The sequence below is a fragment of the Echinococcus granulosus genome (assembly GCF_000524195.1).
Source record: "Echinococcus granulosus chromosome Unknown EG_S00002, whole genome shotgun sequence".
Classification (NCBI taxonomy): domain Eukaryota; kingdom Metazoa; phylum Platyhelminthes; class Cestoda; order Cyclophyllidea; family Taeniidae; genus Echinococcus; species Echinococcus granulosus.
The window spans coordinates 1,356,830-1,379,920 of NW_020170382.1; the positions used below are offsets into that span (position 1 = coordinate 1,356,830).

The following is a 23,091-nucleotide window of genomic DNA, read 5'->3' on the forward strand; positions in this document are numbered from 1 at the left end:
TTTAACGGCAAAGCGATATTAGCCGTGAAACATTTGGTAAAATTTCGTTACAGAGCGGCTTACTGTACCTGTATGAAGGTGTCAGGTAATTGAATAAGCTATACCTTCTCAACTTCATTACAAGGTTAGTAGAGTCCAGATGGCTGGGGAGCGATAAAGTGGTAACAATAAGGCAAGGAGGAATAGAAGTAAATCCCCACCCCTGCAAAACTATGCTAAATTCCGTCCCTTGCTACATGACTCTATTTTAGACCAAAATTCCTGCGACTAGCTATGAACACGTGCGGTGGCCAGCGTACTCTTCCGTTCCTGAACCCAGCTTATATACAAGACCAAATTACATATCGGTGACCAGTGGCGCCGCGGTCAATTATCTCCTCATTTGTATGGAAATACGATTACTGGCATGGTTGGCTCGTGGGCGTTTTCTGAGAGCACCGAACACGTCGTGATGGCAGTTGACTAAGGGCGGCACCAGAAACGGTGCCTATATCAGGAGAGCCTATGCTACATGTCGACATTTTGTTGAACTCTCGATTTTGGTAAAGGAGGCACTTATAGGTGCTCCGCTTGTGTGCTTCCGCTAAGCGGCATGACCTCTAAGCCATATCAGTAGCTGTGGTGATTTAACCTGCAAAAACCTAGGCGCTGATTTTGAATTGTGATTACAGTGGGGTTTTCCCCTTCTACTGCCAACGATTTGAGAATCTCACGTATTTGGAACTCCCTCATCCGGAAACTCCCCTGTCATTAGTATGTCCTTTTATGCCTAATTTAAAGGATGGCAAGCTGTTTTTGAAACCTAGATCAGAAGGTTTATTTGCTATTCTTCCTGCGTGGCACATTCACAGCACAGCTCATTTCTTTAATACGGCTAATAAATGCCTGAATACTCTGTTCCACCAAACATAGCTACAGACACTTGGACAGTTATTTAATTTAGGACGACTAGATCTCTTAACGAATTTCTCGAATTTAGTCAGAATTATCATAAACGGGTTTTTCATCAGCTTCATCTCACATAACCGACAATCTAGCCTGCGCGGGCCTACTCTCTCTTACAGGCCTACGTGGCAATTGAGTTCACATGTCAAAACGAGGCGCTGATAAGCCCTTAGATTACGACAATTGGGATGCACCAGATGAACCTGTTAAGCCCGATGTTTTTGAAAAAGCTGATGAGGCTACTATCAAGGCCCGGAATATCATAATTGCCAGAAGGAAGTCTGGTCAACCTGTTGCCCAATCTAAACGTGGTCTTTTCAAATCTCTCGATGTTTTTGGGTCTCCTCGAGATACGACCCCTCCCACCTCCTTCATTACATTTTCAAAGTCAAAACCTAAAAATGATGCTTACTTGTTGAAACTGGCAGTCCTTAATAAAGAAGTATCGGCGTGGATTTCGAAGCATGTTTCAGAGGATCCTTATTGCATCTTGACCCCCATTTTTGATGATTACGCTAAGCATCTCGCTTCAATAGAATCGTCCACGGGTGATGTGATATCCGAGAAACAGATGACTCAGCCAGCTGCCGCCCCAGCTTCTACTTCTGCTACGGTAGAGGAATGTACTACTCCGGAACCTACGGCATCGTCGCTTCAACCCATGTCGACAACTGGAACAACCGCTACCAATGGATTCGGTTTCAAGTTCCAGTCAACGTCATCCACTGAGTCGGCTGTGCCAAAGCCGTTCCTTTTCCCCTTTGGATTAGCATCCTCAACTAGCTCAAATAACCCTACTTCAAATCCACAAACGTTCTCATTCACTTCTGTACCAGCGAAGCAGGGAGAAGATTCAAACTCCTCAGCTACTACCTCCCTAACTACGGTTGATCAAGGTAAATGATGACGCGGGTAAATCTTGATTTCTATGTTAGGCGATGAAGAAGAGTATGTTCCACCGAAACCTGAGGTGAGAGAAGTCAAGGAGGAGGGTTCTGTTTACACAGTCAGGTATTCAATGGCTACCTCATGCCACTTTTTATTTAAGTATCTAGTAGTCGTTTTCTTTATGTAGATGCAAACTGTTTTACAAAAAGGTGGATCAGTGGACTGAACGGGGCCTAGGAAATCTTCATATTATCCCCTCTGGTGACGAAAAATTCCAACTTCTTGTTCGCGCTGACACCAACTTGGGTGAGGACTTTGGAAGTTTTGAAGTAGTAAAAAACTGACATCTTTGAATACTCATGATCAGCGATGTCCATATTTCACGTACTCATCCATTAAATCATTTTTAAACAAATTTATACCTATCTATACCATTTCACTTGTCGACGAAATTGGTGCCATCCACCTATTTTTAGGAAATATCCTGCTGAATATAATGGTGACAAGGGATATCCCAATGCAGCTGCAGAAGAATAACATTACCTTCGCTTGTGTGCCCTCCCCACCGCTACCAGGAAATGCCAAAACGAAGGAGGGAGAGGTGACAGCTTCACCTCCTCGTCCTGTTCCGATGCTCATTCGCGTGAAGAGTGCCGAGGCTGCTGAGAACTTGCTTGCCGAAATTGATAAGCACCGTGGCAAGAAATGAAACTAAGTTTTCTCTGTCTATTCCAAAATTTGCCATTTGTGTACTCGTTGCCTTTTGTGCATGGCGAGTTTAATTTCATAGTAAGAGATTGTGTGCCTTTGAGTGCCGGAATAAAGTGCTCTCTAGCGAGGGATTTGTAGCTTGATTACCTTTTTAATAGTCTCGGCCAGCTATTAGCATCAACAAATGATGAGTTTGGTAACATAGGTGGTTTCGATAAACCGATTAACAGATCGCCCTTCACACTGCCTTTTCTGGGGGCGACATTCTTGCTAGAGGGCTCATTTTGAATGAAGACTGTAGATATTCGACGTCTAATGCCGGTTTGAGGGCCTGCTATCTTCAGTGGAAGATCGCGATCTTGTTTTCTCTCGCCCTGGTCTTGTATTTGTCAGCTGACCTGCTTTTGCACTGCATGTTTAAATGATTTCTCCAACTGTTACTCTATTTGGTGGTACCCCGAATCGCTCGAGCTATTCCTATGATTTAGCGATGGGATCTGCACGTGAAAATACCGTGAAATTTTATCCCCTCTATGGTCTTGGAAAAGTGTCAAAAAAAAATGTAGTCTCTAAGTTGACGGGAAATCAGGACATGCGTCCAAAGTAACCGCATGATTCCATTATTACGGAGAAGGCGGAAAGACTGGCGAGTAGCCGCGAGGATGCCGACAGAGGCCCAGTATCCATTGTGAGTTGGACAGTTCACGAGGCGATTTGGTGGTCTGTCTGTGACCCTCCATTGAGCATGCCCAGTTCTCGTTTTTGATTACAAGGGGATGCCATTTATGTCAGGGGTGCTGTGGTCCGAGCTCTAAATGACGCAATCCAGTTGTTGAAGGAAAATTAGTCATCGAAGTAAGCTTGGTTACTTGGGATTCGTCAATCATATATGTGCATCGGAAATCGATAGCTCTCCAGTTTGTATAAATTCAAACAGCGCCAATCGGTAATTTGATTGCTTTTCGGAAAGGGCGTCATAGCAGGCAAGTGAACACACGTGGGCCTCAGGCTTTTCATTTTGTTACTTTAAAAAGATTTTCACAGTTGTTTTGTTCAACAATCAAAACATGACAAAAACATTTGCGTCGCAAGCAGTCTGCGCCTTCATTCGCATGTGCATCACATTCTGTCAAGTGGTCTTGCACATAATCCTCGATTCACCTGCCAATCTTACACAGAAAAAAAAATCTCTTACTTTATGCAAACCGTTTACGCTAAGAAAACATGACCAACCAGAAACGTGGATTTGTGTCTCTTAAATCAAGCAGATTGTTAAGGTGTCACAAATTTGGTAGTACCTTTTTTTGCACTACCTGACTCACTTTTGGTACTCAGTTGCATGGGAACTGAGACGTGCCGGAGTCGTTTCCTGCGTCTGTTCTGGATACTGAACGGCACAGCATAATGTAGTTATATCCATGTCCAAACCCCCCATTTGGTTAACGTTTACACATTCCTTTAAACACTTGATTGTGTTTGTTTGTCATCCATTGAAACTTATCACAAACTCGGTCGAGGACTGGTCGTTTTATGCTTGGAAAAGGGTATACTGCACTAGTGTTCCCACCGTTTTTGTAAACGCGTTCGCATTCATCCAGCCATTACCAGCTACTGCACCGCACAAGTTGAAAAGTCTTTGTGTAATGTATCCAAACCACGTAAACAACAAAGGATGTGCATTACTCAGCTTTTTTTGGACCAAAATATCACTAAAGTACACTCATGCTACGTTTAAGTACTTGATTTTGGCAGCAGCTGCCTGCAAGTGTGGTCTTTTTTGATAAGGGCTGTCGGGTGCCACTAAGGTTCTGTGAAAAATGGCTTGTTAATTTTAATCCTTTGGAATGGAATTACCATAATCAGGATTTTGGTGACAATATTATTCCACTTTTGAAATGAAGTGGACTCCACATCGACTTATTTACAAGTAGGTTACAAAACGCCACTTAATGGAATCTTCAAAGCAACTCTCCCACACTGCAGCTCATGTCAAAGTTTTTCCACTGTTGGTTATTATGCTTAAAAGACATATTCATGGAAATAGGCATTATGACTTTTGACGAATTTTCATTTCAATATACATTAAAAAATGCTCACACTTGGATGTTTGACAATCCAAGGCAAATCCGTTTCCAAGAATAATGCGATTGTGCTGTTTTGGAAAAACTTATTGTTAGCCACTGTCCTCTCTATTATCCTGTTTTGATTGAAAGAGTCCTTCTAACTGGACATTTTATGGAAGAAAACTGCTTTTTTATTCACTGAGAATAAAACAACAGTACAACCTAACTGGCGTTTAATTTGGATTAGCCCCATTACTTTGATCAGTTTATTGCTTTCATGCAAACGATTGTTATCTTGGGTTAAAAATTCCACTATTTCTACCGTTTTTTTCCAAACCAGTTGCGTAAAGGAGGAAATGTCTCAATTACTCACGGAAATTCGCAAAAGAAGGTCCCTAGGAATTTCCAAAATACACTGAACTGACAGTAGTGCACTTCACCGAGAAAAACTCCCTTTCAATTTTGTAGTCTACAGCCTGCTGAGAGGGGATTGACCTCTGTCACCTCGCGCATGTCTGTCAGTTATTTCCTCATCTAAGTTAAAGTAACGTGAATGTTTTAATGAAAAAAAATATTCCGCATTTGGACCTGAACAAATTCCATTCATTTGTTCTGACTCCATCCGTCGCAGGTCCATCCGTCATGGCATAATCTTAATTTGAATTGATTCAAGAAAGGGCATGAATTCTGAGTAGTTCTGATAATGGCGTGACTCTATAGAGTACTTTCAGATAATGAATAATTTTGCTGTTGTCGCTAGCCCATTCTTAGCCTCCCCTGCAAAATTTTGCGCCAGTATTAAGGAATAAGTTATTATATAACAAAGTACGAGATTGTGATGCGTCCTCCAAGTAAGATTTAAATAGTTTTTATCGCACTGACATCAATATTCGTTAGGGTCTCATATCATTTCTTTACCTTTGGATCATCTGAACAAAGCAACCTGCTATTTGGATCACCACTAGGCATGGCTGACGCGAAACCGCGCCCGCGCAGCGAGGAGGCGATTCAGGAGGCAAAGACACAGAGGGCCAATAAACTTGCCCAGTACTTCCGCATCCTTCCGTGCCCCTTCACTCAGCGGGTGAGGTGTTTGTCTCCTTTCTCCCTTGTCGGTTCTTAAGCAGCAATGTTGTTGTACTGCGACACTCTAGTATCGGAGTTGGCATCAAAGCAGTATCTAGATCACGAAAGTCTATGTGGTCAAAGGTGTGGTAGACTAAATTACGGCCTAGTATTTTGAAATATCTAAAATCCAAGTCAAAAATTTGTCTCATAATGTCTCAATGAAGAAGCAGTGGTTGTTCAAATGGTATGCTTACCTTCACCAACTTAATGGTGACTTGCGAGTGCCTGCTGACAATGTAAGAATCTGAACAGGAGAATGAGAAATGACGAACGATTTTATTAAACATCGACCAGTGTATGTGATGATAAATTGATACCATAAAAGTACGGTAGTTGATAAAAAAGGTTTTCGCTAAATCCAGCTCCTGCCACTACCGTGAGTGATATCGCATGCTTGAATTGTACGAGGTCGATTGAGTGCTGCTGCGAATGGGCATGGACCTGCCCATGTTGAATTAGAAGTTCGGTATTACAGTTCTAGTCACTCATATTATTTAGTCTGACCTGTAGTGTATTTTGGTATCGCATTTAACTTACCCAGTTGTTGTACTAAATGGCACCTTATGCTTTTTCCAAAAGAATCATTATTTTATTGCCCACCACAGTATAATGCAGTAAAAAGTATATCCTTTGAAGTGGCGGCAAAGAATAAGCTTCAAAACTATTGCCTTTCCCATATGCTTTTCTCACTAAGTATTTGCTTTAAATGGTGTACCACCCAAAAGCAACGCTGGTGCTATTCCAGGATATTTAGAATCTGTCTGCCTACCCTATGCTGAAAGATAAGGGAGAGAAAGAGGGATGCTCTGCCTCATTCTAATCCTCATCCTCCATATTCCCATAATGATCACTTCATACTCCTAAGGCCTGTTTCGTGGAAACGATGTTTTTGCTTTGCCGAGTAGGAACGGGATTTTCGCCTATCTGATCCTGGTAGTTTCTGAAAATCAAGCGGCCTTCTTACACAGCTTCGACCTGTTTCGGGCTGAATTAATCGAGTAAATTTCAGTCTCAGTTGTTGGCTTGCCTACGGCAAGTGAACGATTTCGTCTCCAATGTATCGGACACACTCGCAAGCACGTACAGATTGACCAGTCTTCTAGCGATGAAATGCCACTTACCTTTGAACTGTGAGCTAGGTAGTGAATGAAGCCCTTGAAGACAAACAAGGCTGCATTTTTTCAGGCTCTTCATGCATTTTCAAGATTGCATTTGCGCCTGTTGGCGAATAATGACATGCTCTGAGGCAACAGCCTGCACTACTCATCTAAGTCCCACACCTTTTTAACAGTTAAAATATTCTAAAAATGCAATTGCAGAACCAAGCTTATCCAGCGCAGATATACATTCACATGCTGTGGTCTTCATTTCACCATTATCCATTCTCGTGTCAGCTGGGTCTCTCGGGTTACGTATTTGAGAGATTAATGCTCCCCAACAAAATGGATGGTTCGAGTTCTATGCATTGCTGTCTCAGCAAAATCGGCCCTATGGCAGCGCCCATTCGGAGGATAATTTGAGTCCAATTCTGAGTGCTAATTTTGAACTTTCATAATAAGAGAAATGCAAAGTTTTATTCAAACTGCCGAGTTTTTGACGTTTTACGGTTTGATGAGTGCATAATTAAAGAAATGGCCCAGAACCTCATCAGCACAACGATCAGATCCACTTAGGTATATTAAGACGAGGTAATTACTTTTGTAAGGTGCATCCATGACATTTGGAATATTTGGCGACACGTTAGCTATTATGAGTAGACAAGGAACATAAATCGTATGCTTGCGACACTGCATTTAAGGCAGGAAGCTGTTGTGTCACATATACGTGCCGCTGGCAGGAAGGGCATCAGCCGTTTTAATCAGAGTGTAAAGAAAGCCTTTTTACTCTATGGGACTCTAACCCTTTAATAAAAGTCGACATGTTTTCAACAACTTTATTTTACTAAGTAGACGATAGTTTTTCGTTTAAAATACAACTCTGCTCCAATGAATTGTGTTTTTTACAGAATCTCACTAAAATACTGTGTTTAAACAACATTTCCGCAAGCTTTTAAAAGATTCTTGCCTCTAGCACCATTTGCAAGAAGTGAGGGTGTGTCTTTGAACTTTTCTAGGACAGGAAATAGCCCAACAGCCTACAGCAATTTTTCCCAATGTAAGAAAACACAAAGGTTTTCGCAGTCAATTTGTAATTGGCACTTTGGTTCACGCCAACAATGGGATATGCCTTGCAACATTAGGAACCTAATTGTGAAAAATTAGCAATTTAGCTAATTGAAGGAAGTTGGTAATATTTACATGTCTACTAGACTTTACTTGCGTGTCTACATTGCATTTGCTCTTGATGGAATAGCGGATCTGCTCAGAATGTTTGCACAAATGTTTAGCTAAAACTTGAAGAATTACTTAATTAGTGGTATTTTAATATGAGTTTTTCGAGTGCGAAGAATCGAGAATTAATTCAGAAACAGCAGACACCTATCAATCCAGAATTCGCGACATTTGGGACCGCGTACGCTTTCCCTATTTTTTGAATGAGATGGCTTTTTGCATTTTCTTCCCAGCCTCTGGTTGGCATGCATATTTATCTTTTGTAATTTCTTCCTATTTCTTTTAAGGACGTCACATCTGTCTTGTAGCAAAATTAAAGTGGCAGGAAAGAAAGGAATGCATCGATCTACGGGTTGCTCATAGAAAATAACGAATAAGTGAACGCGCTTTTTTTTCTGTGCAAATTTGGAGCATTCAACATCTTTTTCAAAGTGAACAGGATTTATATGCAGTGGCGGTTGCCAAATTTTGGCTGATTTATAAATAGCAAAGCTTGGATTTTATGTGCAGTGTAACATCCAGTGCAACCAGAAGCGATGCCCATTTCTCCGTGGAAAAAGTATTAGGAATTAATGAATGGATGAATGAACAAAATGGATGGAATTTAAAAGATGTTCTATCAATTATGGGGCTTATTGATGTTGCGACGTTTACTCTTAATTCTTTAAAAAGCAAAGTGTAGGTATTACAGCGAACCATCTCTGAAGTGGTAAAAAGGCATATTTTTATCGATAGAGAATCTAGTATTGGTATAAAGAGAGGTTAGAATATTAGAGGCTTGGACAGAAAGACGTGCCTCCAAGATGAAGACTAAACCCGCGGAGATTGAAGAAACCGTGTAGCTAAAGGCGCATTTTAAGTAATGTCAAAAATTGTAAGTCAATACCACAATCGTCACAATAAAATTTAATCCCGGGCTGGGGAGAAATTAATCTTAACTTCTAGAATTTTATTGTGTAAAATTTAAGAAAATTATATATGGCACACATTTTTAGGTATTTTGCTACGCTGCATGCCTCCTGAAGTGGTTCAAAGCCGAGCAACAGCGCATTGAACTGTTGACCCAACTACTCGAGGCGCAAAAACAGCACCTTTCACCTCCGATACCTCATCTCAACGCTGGTGAAAGCGGCGGTGGTGAGGGTGATGAAGAGGGAGATGAGGAGGAATGGGAATGGGAGGTGGAGGAAGAGGAAGGGGAAGAAGCCTTACCAACGGCTCCCACCGAACGAGTGTCCACCTCTGTCAAATCGGCGCGGAAATCGATGGGGGAGGTCGAAGTGAGAAGTGGACATAAGGAGATTGATCTCTCTGCCTATGATGGAGAAGAAGAGAACGAATTGGAAGCGGAGGAGGAGGAGAAGGAGGAAGAAGAAGAGATTGAGGAGACTCGGATGGTAGCTCCTTCGGTATAGACATGTCTCAACCTTTTTGGGTCTTTCTTTTCTATCGGTGGATAAATTAGTTCTCTTGTATTTACAGGAAGCCCTGACGCCGGCTGTGACAAAACCATGCGTCTTTCGGATTCCATTTGCTGATACTACGGAGAAACGACTAGCGTACAATCTTGCATTCTCTGCCATGAAATGTAGGCGTTAACATGCAGAATTGGCTAAAATGGTCCGTAAAACGAAACGTATTTCTATCACTTTGGTGAAAAGTTCCTAATCCCACGTCCCACTATAAATGGTGAAACAGTCGTCAATAAAGTATGCGTAAAACGTCAATACAATTGTTAAAAGGAGGCCTGTAGAACTATGAAAGATATCAGGATATGTATGTGGAGGTGAAACTTACTGTTACGATTATGACAGTGGAAAACCATTAAAAACGCAATTTGATCAACGTGGCTTGGTTAATTTGGACGCAAAAATAATACTGTAAACGTTTTCGCACAACGGAAACCGAGGCAAGTAGGTTAGGGCTATCTTTGGGAACAAATAAAGCATAGGTAGATCTTGGAGAGATGAAATCTCAGAGGAAATTGTGTGTACGCGTCATTTAGCCTCTACTTATTTTCACTAGTAGAAATTTACCACGTATTCCCATCTAATTTTGGAATATCAATTTGCTACACAATAAGTGCTGCTTAATAATGAATGTCTCCTCGTCTTCCTACATCAGACTACAGTATCCTAGACAAGATAGTGGACGAGGTGGGTTTCTACGGGGAGTACCCAGACCTACGAGAGGAGGAGTACCTTGTGCTAGTGACGCTCTACGACTACACCGCACGCAGCTACCAGCGCCGTACGTCGACAGATGCAGAGATGGCAGTAACGATATCAGACGAGGTCGACATGAAGTCCCCAAGGTATGCCGGACGCACAATCATCTATCCGCCCACCTTGGAAAGCTTTCAGGTACCATCACTTGTCTTACCATCTGTCCGCTTGACAGCTCGTCTTCCCAATTGTCTGCCTAGCTGCCCCACTTTGTTCTGTTGTTTGCTTCGCTCACGCAGACAGTGGAGCAGGCAGTGATTAATATGTCAGTGCACTTCGCGGCTGCAGTGGCGCGGACACGAGTGAAGGAGCAGGTGGGCTCACTGCATCTCCTCCTACCCGTAGAGTGGCGTGAGGCCGAGAGCATGGCTGAAAACATGCCCTTCTATGGATGGTACAATCAACTCCTTGGAAAGTAGGTTTAATCTCACAACAACACTTATAATTGGCTGGTACTAGTGACTACTCCATCTCTAGGTCAAATAAGTAGCTCACAACTAAAGTCGTGTAAAGGTTTTACTGGGTGGTATAAACATCCTCATGGTCAGTTGGTCAGCCTACGTGGATGGTGCAACAGTTTGCTCACACTACAGTTGTTTAATTTTGAGGTATCAAAATTGCTTAATGAACGTAGAATTCATATTTAGGCTAAAGTTATTCAGCACAGTACTTGTGGAACTCTTGAGGATTTTGGGTTTCTAATGTGATCAATCAACTCTAAATTAGGGTAATATAATCAGAATTTATGAGAATATGAGAGTTTCTGAAGGCACCTTGATTGTAGAGTTAAAAGTGATCTAAAGTTGTCATATTTTATTACTTTGAGTCAAAATTAATGTCCATTTTCTCAAGGGAATGCTTTTACGATCCCATAAATGTGCTTTAAAGTGGCATCCAAGCCACACCACATTAACTCCAAATAGTGGGCATGGTTTGATAATCAACATTTATGTTACTGATGGGTAATTCTTTTACATTGAGATTCAATGCAACAGAATCTGCTAAAGCTGTCCTTTCATGCCTGTTTCTTTGCCGAGTTATATTATAGTAAAATCCCCTTCCAATCAGTTGTGCATTTTGTAGTACACATAGTAGCAGGCTTTCAAATGTTTAATAGGCACAGAACTGGAATTTTCCACCCTCTCAACCATCAGGGAGGTAGTAAAGCGACGTTAACATTTGCCTTATCAACAGGCTTCAAATGACATAAACTATGATTTTAATCGAATCTTAAGTAACCTCTTAGTATCCCAACAATTTTGGCAAAATTCAATAAACCTTCATCAGGCCAAAAAGTGGTCATGATTCCTTTTCACCTATTTTAGATCAACAATTTCTCCTAATTTAACCAATGAAGAAGTTTCCTTTTTCCCCTTAATGTCTGAGAGTTGATAGCATCCTCCGATAAGTATCTGTCCTGGCTGTAATTCTGACGGGTCTTAATCCAATCGCACTCCTTAAGTATAATACACGGATGAAGCATAGACTGCGATGAGTACTGGATGGTGCTTTATCCCACGTAAAGGTCCGAGGTTGTGCTGAACTGGTTGAAGGAAAACAACTTCACACGAGTTAAGGGTCGCCTGCCCAACGCGTTGGAGTTCGCCGAGGATGAGCACTGTCCCGACGTTTTTGTCTTCAACACGGCGGACCGTGCGGCTATTATGGAGTCCCAGATCGTACGTGATCGATTCCTGATTATTCAGGTGAGAACCTTGCCCACACATCGCCCAAACTCCTTGATTCAATTCTAGTAGGCCAAAGTTATCTTTATGCTCACATTCAAGGAGTCGTCTACTACGAAGTACCACTTTTATTCCATTCCATAGAGTTAGTTGCGTCCGACACATTGTTGTCGTTACTTGAGAAGGAAAATTACTCTGTTAATATGAAAGATTTTGTGGCTGAAAGATGGTAATAATTGAATTGATGTCTCTTCTTATCAGTGATAGTTGTCTTAAAAGCTGCATTTACTTGTTTGGTTTTGATAGACACGAAGAATAAAGCAAGTGTGAATTTCAAAAGTGAAACTGCTTCGCAGATTGACGCATACGCTTCCCCTACTCTGATCAGCACACATCATAAATTTACGGGATCCTTTTATGCATATTTGTCGCGAATTTTTGCAAAAACTATCGGTGGTTTTCCCATCTCTTGAGCGAATTGTATGGTAGCCGAATAGGTTCATGTTGTCTTTTATGCTCACTCTTCTTAAGCATTTTACGGATTTAAATAATCATTGCAATCTTCATCCTAAGCCCGTGTTTGCTAATTCCACTAATCAGTGACGTAGGGTCTCTAAATAACGATAAATAAACCCAACCTATCCACCTCCGTTTTTATTCCACTTTTGATTCTTTCCCAACTGACCACTACTTTCATTCTGGCATGTTGTTGTCTAATGTTGATGTCCAGAAAAAAACCATAGCCATTACTTAGAAAAATATTTTGAGAAAAATACAGAGGGCGAGGGTAGGCCCAAGGCGGTGTCTTCCTGAAAGTAATGCGCATGTATTTGTGTACTTAACCAATTAAAAGTTAATTGCTCAAATCCTCTCTGGGTAATATGTTTCGCTCTCGTTCCTTTTCATAATGACTACGAGAAGCTTCTGTAGATTTGCTACCGAGTCATTTGACCAAAACCCCACTGGTCCCTCTCGGCGATACTACTGGATCTGGAGCCTCGTCCTGATTAGGGAATGTGTTGGGGGAAGGAGAAATGTGCTGTCCATCTCTTATGCGCATCTCTTATAGTACGAAAACTGGCCTAAGGGTCATTTAATAAGTTACGAAATTTAAAATAGTGTCGTGGAGATAAGGTTTTACATCTGCTCCTCTTTGCTGCTTTTTTTCACTTTGGTGCTGACCAGTCATATCTAGCTGGGTTTTATTCAGTTGGTGGGGAGGTGAAGGATGTGTCGCGTGTTAACTTCACCAGTTGTTAATAGCTACTCTACGGAATACGAGACTGGGGTAGTTGCCGAAGGCTCAAGTCATTTTCAACCCTTCGATTAGGGGCCATCGAAGATTCTACCATCTGCAGCATCTACCCCCTTTCCGTCGTGCTAATGTTTAACATTTAGTCATACAAGTTAGGATATTTGTCAATCAGAGTCAAGTTTGCCTTCCGCAGCAGCCCGAGACTTTCGTGAAGAAGCAATAAGACACAATGCTACTACAGAATATGTATTGCTGAAGTAGAGAAGGGCGGGGAAACTACTGGCATGGTCCGGAGGCCATGCTGCTAAGTGGAAGTACAAAGGCGAAGCCTTAAGTGTAATTGAAACCGAAGCGAAGATTTAAACAAATAATTAAAGTTTCATAAAGAAAATACTTTCCTTCTCTCCATTCGTACACGATCCGACTCCAAAACTGTGCTGAATTAATTTAAAGTGAAAGAAAAATGTCCACTTACTTGAGATGAGTCAGACCGTGGCAGTTGAAATATGCCTACAGTAAAATTCAGAAAATTCTATTTTAAATAACGTGTTATGCAACCAGAATGCACGCACATACCCTCAAAGGCTGTCCCATCCGCTACGATGTCGTACACAAAACGCTTACGCATTTCATTAACCGAACCCACTGTGAAGCCAGCTATAGTGTTCCTTTATCAAAAATATATTTAACTATGTTTTTAACGGACCTCAAATAAAAATTGTAGGTACTGAAAAAAATGTCAGTCTTCCCTTAAAAATAAACTCTCGGTTCGACACTGTCTGGACAAAAAGGTAGCCACTCACCCATCTTCATTCACAAATATCCTTCAGATGCAATACTGATTTGCACCGTTCAAGCTACTCTTGAAGACGAACCAGGACAGACAAGCCCGTTAGTAGTTCCCTGGTAGACTCAATGGATGTCTGAGCGATCATGAGTGTAAATCCAAATTGCAAAAGACTGAGGTTCCTACATTGTAGCATTAAATAAAATATCATTCGGCTACAACAAAAAATGACTTGTCCTTTGCTTCAGACGCAATCTAATCTCAAAACGGTTTGCCTCACATGCATGCACACATGCGCACACACGCAAGATGTGGTCATTTCTTGAACCGAACCATCGTCCGGAGAGATATTATGCCTTTGATTTTTATTAAATCATAATCATGGAAGACTGTGAATTGTAACTTCTAAAGATATGATGCATTTGTCTTCTAAAAATGAAAAAAAAAAACTGAATTAGTTATGCTTAACTTAAAATAAACCCCTATCCAACGTTATCACTTCCTTGCGATAAATCAACCTTCTATCACCCTTGATTTTTCTCTTCACAAAAGCAGTTCGAATGTGATGTTGTTGGAATGATTTTTTTTTTTCAGGACAAGAGCAACCTCTTTGCACTCCATTGTCTCCTGGCTTTCATGGGACCGGGGGAGGAGGTAATGCTGGTCAACCACCCCAACAGCCTCAACGGCATCCACCTCGAGGGTCTGCTGATGAACAAATTTCCCACCGTCACTCCCGTCCCCACCGTTCGTATTGTTCGACAGGCCAAGGAGAACGAGGATCCTAAGCTGATTCCCAAATGCGGCTGCAGAAGTAGGTGCTATGTGAAGAAAATTGGTATTGTGAAAATCTCAAAACACGAACTCCTTTGCTAGCTATTCAAATAGCCCTTAGATGGGATAGTTTAAATTTTCTCACCACTAAACCAATCGTCTGTCTGAAGCCATGTACCGATAATACAATGAAAGATATCGGGTGTCACAAATAACGACAGTTAGCGATATCGTGCCAGTGGATAAACAATCTTCTTAAGTAATCTAAGTTCTTGTCAAAAGTAAACAAGCCCTCACGAGGGGATAAGAGAGGATAATATTTTTGTACATTTGTGTTATTAAATCTTGGTAATTTTCCACATTAAATGCTTGTGTTCTCGTACCTTGAAAGCGTAATGGTGCATTACATTATACAATGTAGCTGCATTAATGCGGCTTTCTAAACATTGCTAATTTGCTGACCCAAGTCGATTATAGCTTAAACTGCTCGTGCGTTCAAGGATTCATACCAAAAGGTGTCTAGGAACGTCAATCCAATTTCCTGAAACGCGCCGCTAAATGGTGTTATGTGGAGAACTCTATAAAACTCAATGAATCAGAAATTACTCCTGTGAATGTCCTGAAACGGTAAAAAGGTCTAACAGCTACTTTACCCTTATTGAAACACTGAATTCAGCTAATTGACCCAAAAATGTGAGTTTACATACTTTCAATCGACCTTAAGTGAGTCGAAAATCGTAGCATCTAGATCCAAAGATGATCTTCAGTTGCAGACTACTGTAAGTTTCAGGAAGTTCAAATTGAATGGATGCTTAGTAGAATCAGAAAATATCCCTCTGAATGTCTGACACTTGCTAAACAGATTCAAATTGGCTTATGTCCATGTATCCTGATACCACAATTTACCCAAGATTGCATCAATGGCATTGTGGATAGACCTAAATTCCACCAACTTTCTGCCTGTTTCGAGTACGTGAACAATTCCATCCTTTTTCCCTTCCATTTAAACTTGTCTATCATAACAGTTGGAAGACTCATTAACTCTACCGCATTTTGGTGAACCCGATAAAAGCGTTCTAGAATTAAATGCCCTTAATTTTGATCGCGAACACCAAGTGATCACGATTTGTCAAATTTTATGTTTACCTAGTACGACCTTCTTTTTCAGCGTTTAGCGGTAATCCGTGTTATGCAATGAAGTTCACGTGGCCAAAGATGTGTCATTGTAATGAACCCAATAAAGTTTCATAGGCGATGCATAAACCTCGTTAAAAGTGTATTGAGGTGTAGTTGGCTTGAAATAGGTAAAACTCTTGTTGATGTTATTGTTGGCTGTTGTCGTGAAGTTACAAAAATACTTCCAGCATCTCAAACTCACCGTTATTAAAATCTGGAAAATAATAAGGTCTATTCTATTGAATTCACTTCTGCCAACAGTACATTTCATTATGTGTTTTTTAAAGTAAGTTCAACAATGTCCATGAATATTCGAAAAGCACATTTGGAGAGCCCTTTCAAATTAAACTTCACGAGTTTGCTTATCCAAATCCGCACCTGTTTTTTTTTTCATTTCGTTGGACTAGCGTACAACCACAAATCTCAATAAACAACGCTTGTTAAAACTTGCTTCAAACGGCCAAGGTAATTAACACTCCCCTAGCATTAGAGTACCTAAGCTGAGAAAAGATTTATTGTCAAGTTGTTCGTCGAGAATGGATATCCATTTCATCTTGCTATGTTGATTACGGATACAGGGAAGGTTGAGACTTAATACTGCAATCAAGTATGCTTCCTTCCAAGCAGTACAACACAATTCATTTTCCAAACAATGCTTTACATCTCGATGGTACTTTCAAAATTAGTTGAAGTTTAACGAAGTCTTACTGAATTATAAGACCATCGGAGACAGCTGCAGGATCGCGTCTGAAGACCTAATGAAATGCGCCCACGTAAGTCATCGCATATCCGGAACCCGTTAGAGGGACAGGCAACACACAGCATAGCGATGAGATGGACTTACTAATTTTTAACACGCCCTAGCAACTAGGATGATCACAGATGACTTCTTGACGCTGAATCCCGGCGGCGAGACCTATAGGGGCCTGCGTCACATCGTGCTTGAGTCCATGGACATGAAAACTGGTGTCGTCAACCCCATCTACTACATTGAATGTGAAAATGAGGGTTAGTTTGCCACCCCAACCGTTGTTTTGCTTTTTAGCGGATTTTTCTTAAAAGAAGAACAATGATCCTCAGTTCAATCTGTACACCCTAGGTCACACTGCTTTCGCACCTATTTAGTGCACGTTTACTTTATTGCGCTAATAACTTATTTGCATTTATTTATCTGCATTTATTCACAGTAATATGTTTGTTTAATCGAATGCATTGACGACAGTCTTAAAACGCCTTAGCTATCCCAGCTCTTAAAGTCCTTTGTAAAGGCTTTGAAACGAAAGTCGCGCCCACTGAAACAGGCCTTATCCAATCACCCTCATGTCCACCGCTATAACACATGCAAGCCAGACTGCGGGTAGTACGCGGACACAGGTGAAATGAGTCATGACCTTCGCAGGCATGACTCATGTCTCCACGATGCCTGCCCGAAAGTCGCAAATAAAGTAGCGGCAATCCGTTTGGCAGTTGAAATAAGCTTGAAAACCAGAGCTTATATACTAAATGCTCGACCAGGTATTGGTCAACCACTGAGCAAGATTCACTCCAGTTGCTGTTCACGAATGCGATAGCTCTGGGCCGATCGATCGATCGATTGGTGACATCCAATTGGTTGGCCGCCTAGCATGTGCACCGGTACACGCGTGCGTGCATGCCAGCAGTCCACCCAGCTGAGCTTTGGTTTGATAAAGTGGCAATATGATTAAAAATGATTCCCACCTCCCTACTTAGCCATTCAAATTTCAACAAAGCTCTTAAGCTCTCATCGGTTACTAACTTTTAAAATTCATATTCCTATGGGTGCCTGTACATATCAGTCCCTTTTTACTGCCGATTAATGAAGAAGTAACACACTGAGATGTCAAATTTAGTGTAAAACTTAAATTATGTGGAATCGCACTTTTCTCTCCATTTCTGAGTTAAACATGTTAGTGTGAAATCTACCAACAATCAAACTTTCCGATCTCTAAGCATGCCCAAAATTAAGCATCATGGCCTTAATCGTTTTGACGGTATTGGTGATTATCGCCAGACTCACGGACAAATTCCTTTTTTTTTCAGATTTATCAATGTTCAAGGATATGTGGACACCCAACGATAATCCACAGAAGGTTACAAAGCGAGCGGAATTGTTGTCGAAGAATGCCGTCTACCTGAAGCACGCTTTGAAATGTACGTCCTTTGCAGGCATGCTTCACAGCTCTTACTGTTACTGTAGCTTCCCGGGACTCCCCCAAGACGAAAGAAGACAAAATACTCGGGCAGAATATATTCAGCGCAGGGAAGGTGTCTGGGTATTGGCATGGCCCAAAATGCCAGCCCACCCAGTGGGGTACAAGGGGGCTAATTCAAAGTACAAAAAGTGGCGCCTCACCAGAACCGAGGGATAAACCACTATCGTATTACAAACGCTTTTCATGCTTGACCTATTGCAACTTATAGGGGCATTTAGTTAGGACGATGTCTTTAGGAAGGAGCAGGCCGACAGAGAAGTTTTTTCTTGCCTTCTAGAGACAAAAAGATACGAATAAGACAGATAATGAACCCGGTATGGTGGCTTTTATAAGAAAGACGGAGAATTTTAACCAATGCCCTTCTAGAAATTCTTCCTCAATTTCCAATCCAAAAAAAATTTGACTTGCCTAACAATTCTTTCACTTCGAAGGAACTAGTACCTTAGTACCGAACTTCGTTGGTCTCATTTTGTCAATTTTTCTCCAGTTCATTAATTTGAAAGATTTTCCATCAATGGTAATCTCACAAACCTCCATGTTTTGCAACCAGCGGACAGTGAATACGTAATTTGATACATTGACGCATTCGAAATGGAGGATATATTATCTGTCCACATCAACGTAATAAGGTAACATCAGTAGGGTTCACGCTTGCCTTCATTTTGCCTTATACAATGCATTACCGGTCTGTTCTGCGCCCTATTGGAGAAACATAATGAATTGCAAATGCGGTTAATGGACTCATTTTCATCTCTTAGATAGCTACTGCAGTCTGGCCATATAAACCACCCTTTCTAAGAACCGACTTACCTGATATTAATTGAGTCGTATATGAGGAATTCATCTAAAAGCCAGTGTCTACCTGGCCCAAAAATGCTTATCAGGTTCAGTCGGGAATTTTTGATGTTTGGTGACTACTACTAATTTAGTTAAAGTGCTGTACAGATAGCACAGTTTATCATAAGCTTTAACAAAAAATATCTACCAGCATCAATGCGGGTAGTGAGCACGTCGATAAAAACCCATGTCTGTGCCACTTTGGGAATGGAAAAGTTGGTTAGCTTAAATTTAGGTCCCTTCGTCCGTATTCGTTGCATCCCATGTATAAGTAGGACAGCATTTATGTACCAGAGTATCATGTAGGCGAGAAGTCGTAGTCCCCCCATTTATTGTCATCGATGACCTTAGATAAAACATATCGTTTGAAATTATGTTCCATCTCCACTGGTATAGAAATCGCTCACTCACTTCAGTTCTGTAGGTATACTATACATAGACATTCCGTTTTGCTTATTAAAAGACAAGCCATAACGGTGCCTTGAACATGGGATATCTTTTGGTGGCACTAGATACATACCTCATAGTAGTTGATTAGTGTTGGTGTTGGCTTCGTGACTGTCTGGGGATCGGTAGCGTCAGTAGTTAATGGAATATCTTCATCAGGATTTTCTGTAATGACCGTTCGATATAGAATGAAAATTAAAAATGGATGATTTTAAGAGCACCATACAATCAAAGCAGGTTTCAATGATATTCTAAAGGCTGGCCAAAAGAGATTTCACGAATTGGATATTTTCAAATAGCTGACATCTCACAGACAAAGTGAAAATAACCAACACACACAAAGGGTGATAAAGTGGGATTTGATCGTGGGATCCATCTCACCCTCCCACCATTCAGTCAACCAGGTGCGCACGGTGATATTTGTGAGCCACTCAGAGGACGCAGATGAGACGGAGACGGCGGTGCAACGGTGTGTGGAGTACGCCAACTGCACGTTGCAGCGCGAGGTGGAGGCTAACGCTACATCCTCCCGACCCGCCACCTCAACTCCCGGCTTCGTGTGTCGCCTGCCACCTGGTATTCCCGCGCTCGCAGAGGCTGAGGCGGCCATCTCTGCCGGTGAAGCAGCCCCTAACCTCATTACTGCCTCGCAATGCATTCATTTTGCGCCCTCCAACCTACACAACGGCTTCTTCATCGCCTGTATCAAGAAAGAGGTTTGTCTAACTGTCGGCCACTACCTGCCTACCTATCCATCCATCTCAACCCCATTCACCTATCTCAAATCCATCCGTCCGAAGCTGGTCCCAATGAATCCACTGATCTATCCATTTGTCTGCCTCTATCATTCTGTACCTACCGTCTCTTTCCCTCTTCCAGTCAGTTTGTCCCAGCCTGCATCCGTCAATTTATTAGTACCTCCGCCACTTTGTCTGTCCGTATGCGTATCTCGCTCTATCTCTTTAGCTTTCTCCTTTATTGTCTATCTGACTATTTATATGCCCACTTGTTTGCATACCTCTTTAGGTGTTTATATATGTTCCGTTCTGCCAATGTGGATATTTACCCGCCGCAACGTTTGTTCCTTTGTCAGTCCTCATTTGTCCAAACATCACTGTCAGTCTGCCTGCTCACTACTCTTTCTAGCTGTCTTTCAGCCCGCCACTGCCTTTTTACCTGTTTTCCTCTTCCCATTTGTACATTTATGTCTGTATTTATTATCGTCACCACCGCCACCATCATCAGCATCATCATCGGCAGCAGTCTGTATTGCCTCTGTCGGTCGTCTTGGCGTTTGCGCTAATTTTCAGACTTTCTACCTGCCTACCTGTCTGCAAGATAGGATTGCTGGCTTGCAGCCCCAAAGCATTCGCGCAATGGTTTAAGTACAGCTTTTTAACAGCAGCCAAAAAGAAGGAACTTAAAAGATGCTTTTCTGCATTTTTTGGGGACACTCTGAATGGACTCGGCTACCGTTGTGGCCTTTTCATTTAAGTCGAAATTCTGCAATATTTATGCTCGAGATCAGCACCAACAGGGCAAAGGCTAATCTTTGTTCGATCTTGAGATCACAGTAAAAAACGGCATGAATCCAACCATCATTACAGGTTTACTTCTAATTTTTCAGTTGTTGCTGATTGCCCAACCAGAGGTTCCGATAGATGAAGAAGAGAACCCTGAGGGCACTGCCGTCAACTTAAATCAAAGAAAAAGGGGGTGAGTGCTCCAAATAGGACAGTTTTAAATATCTGATGCAGGTACAGACAGTTAAATCTACCTGCGTTTTTTAGACATGTGACTTTAGTATAAACACACACGATTTAGGCGCATTCGATGCATTAGAAAACTTGACGAAAACAGGTGTGGACAAACTTCACCTAGGTAACTTCACCTAACTACTACAAAAGGCAATTTTTGTCTTCCCTGAAGTATTGGAAATCCAAGTTCCATATGCCTTATCTCCATCGAAAGTTTGGCAATAAAAGAAACTATCTTATAATCCCATGTACTAAATGTTCCTCGATTAGAACACAAATCACACATTACTTAAATCATCTACCTTAGAGTGAATAACCTTTCTTTGCTTTCCAGGAGAGGGAAAAATCGTTAAGTACGGACTCAAAGATTCCCAAGGCAACCAACATACTTTCAGATGTTTACTGTTATTACATTGGTATGCTCACTCAAATACTTCTTCTCTTAGCAAAGCATAAAAAGAATCGAAATTACTTGACCGGTGCCAACCTTCAGTTGCGTTCGTTCATTCGTCGTTTTCAGATCACAGACCGATTCAATTCTGTCGGGACGTGGACTTCGATTTAGGTCGCCAAACGAGATCATATAATTCAGAACGCAATGTAAAATTCTCGATCACCTTTGAAGTTACTTAAGTTAGGGGGAAGCTGTATTTTTGGCCATTTATGAGCCAGCCATTTTCGTTGGAAGATGCTGCACAGTTCTTGAGCAAAAAGGACGCTGATGTTCATGCCCCGACTTTGTTGCCGCCCATGCATACACCTACGGGTGGAAGACGACAAAAATCGACATCTTGACGAAGTGCTATGGGCTCTGTTTCCTACTTGTTGTTTTCGTACCATTGATAGATGAGTGTGGAAGAACTGGTTCTACTAAGAGTTCCGCCATCTTTTGTGTTTATTTCTCGCATATGAAATCACGAACTTTCTCTACTTAGGCAACCATTTCTTTCAATCTAGGAAATTTTACTGAAATTTATTTACTGACAAATTATTTCGCATTAACGAATGATTATGTTAAATGATGAACATCACAGAGGTGTCTTATTGAAAGCGTAAATGCAATTCAGACTAGGGAAGTCAATGGCACCTTCTGGAAGCACTGTTATCCTCCACTTGGAATAGACTGCCCCCCCCCGGTTAGTGCGTGCTCGACTCCAATTCGCCTTTGTAAGATAACAACCACCGCTGACTAGTTAGGTTACCTAACTTCTGTAGCTTGATTGAATTTTTCCGCATGGCAAATCACAACAAATGCACAACGTTGCCATGCCTTTCGCGTTTGAATGTATCCCAGGCAAATCCTGCAACTATGGTAACAATGTTAACATTTTCTTGAATGCAATGAATGCTGGAGCAGGACACTACTCATGGCAATCCACTGATCTTTGACCCATAGTTATTTTGCTCTTAAGGCCTCCCTTTCATGGAACATACTCGAAGGCACTAAATCCCATCAAATGTTGAGTTTATTCAGCGAATTCGAGCCGACAATCATAGCAGCTAGTTTGCCCTGATAGCTAGTCCTCAGAGGTTGAATGTACTCCGTTCCCAAAGGGCGGCCATCGTTTGGATCCCTTAAGAAATTTTTTAAAACAATCCACTTTAAGCAACTTCAGCTGAAATTTATGCCAGACTCATAAACTATAAGCCGAATCAATACACAGATCCAACGCGCCATTGTTCCGGACATGGATTTTCTTACACGTTAAAACAATCAAATATGATATGAACACTTTCTGGCCCGCTAGCGGATGCTTGAGTCATACGAAAAAAGGGGGATAACTTCTGTCACACTAATCGTCCATTGAGGCCTCGTCTAACCATTGTTTGTGAGGAATAGGCCATAGAG

The 23,091-nt window shown here is 41.5% G+C and overlaps 1 protein-coding gene across 1 annotated transcript; it reads left to right on the top strand. All coding sequences in view use genetic code 11, as the record gives it.

Annotated features, from left to right (window-relative positions):
* Window positions 1–1,087: 1,087 nt before the first annotated feature.
* EGR_00516 (Nuclear pore complex protein Nup50) lies at window positions 1,088–21,205 on the top strand (the record flags this gene model as incomplete). The annotated part of the gene is made up of 15 exons (XM_024489765.1): window positions 1,088–1,841; window positions 1,881–1,956; window positions 2,021–2,139; window positions 2,310–2,528; window positions 5,573–5,691; window positions 9,061–9,474; window positions 9,548–9,653; window positions 10,190–10,428; window positions 10,530–10,705; window positions 11,816–11,996; window positions 14,612–14,831; window positions 16,832–16,975; window positions 18,029–18,139; window positions 19,882–20,201; window positions 21,113–21,205. 15 exons carry the CDS (start codon window positions 1,088–1,090, stop codon window positions 21,203–21,205), a joined length of 3,291 nt encoding a protein of 1,096 aa, XP_024355762.1.
* Window positions 21,206–23,091: the final 1,886 nt, after the last annotated feature.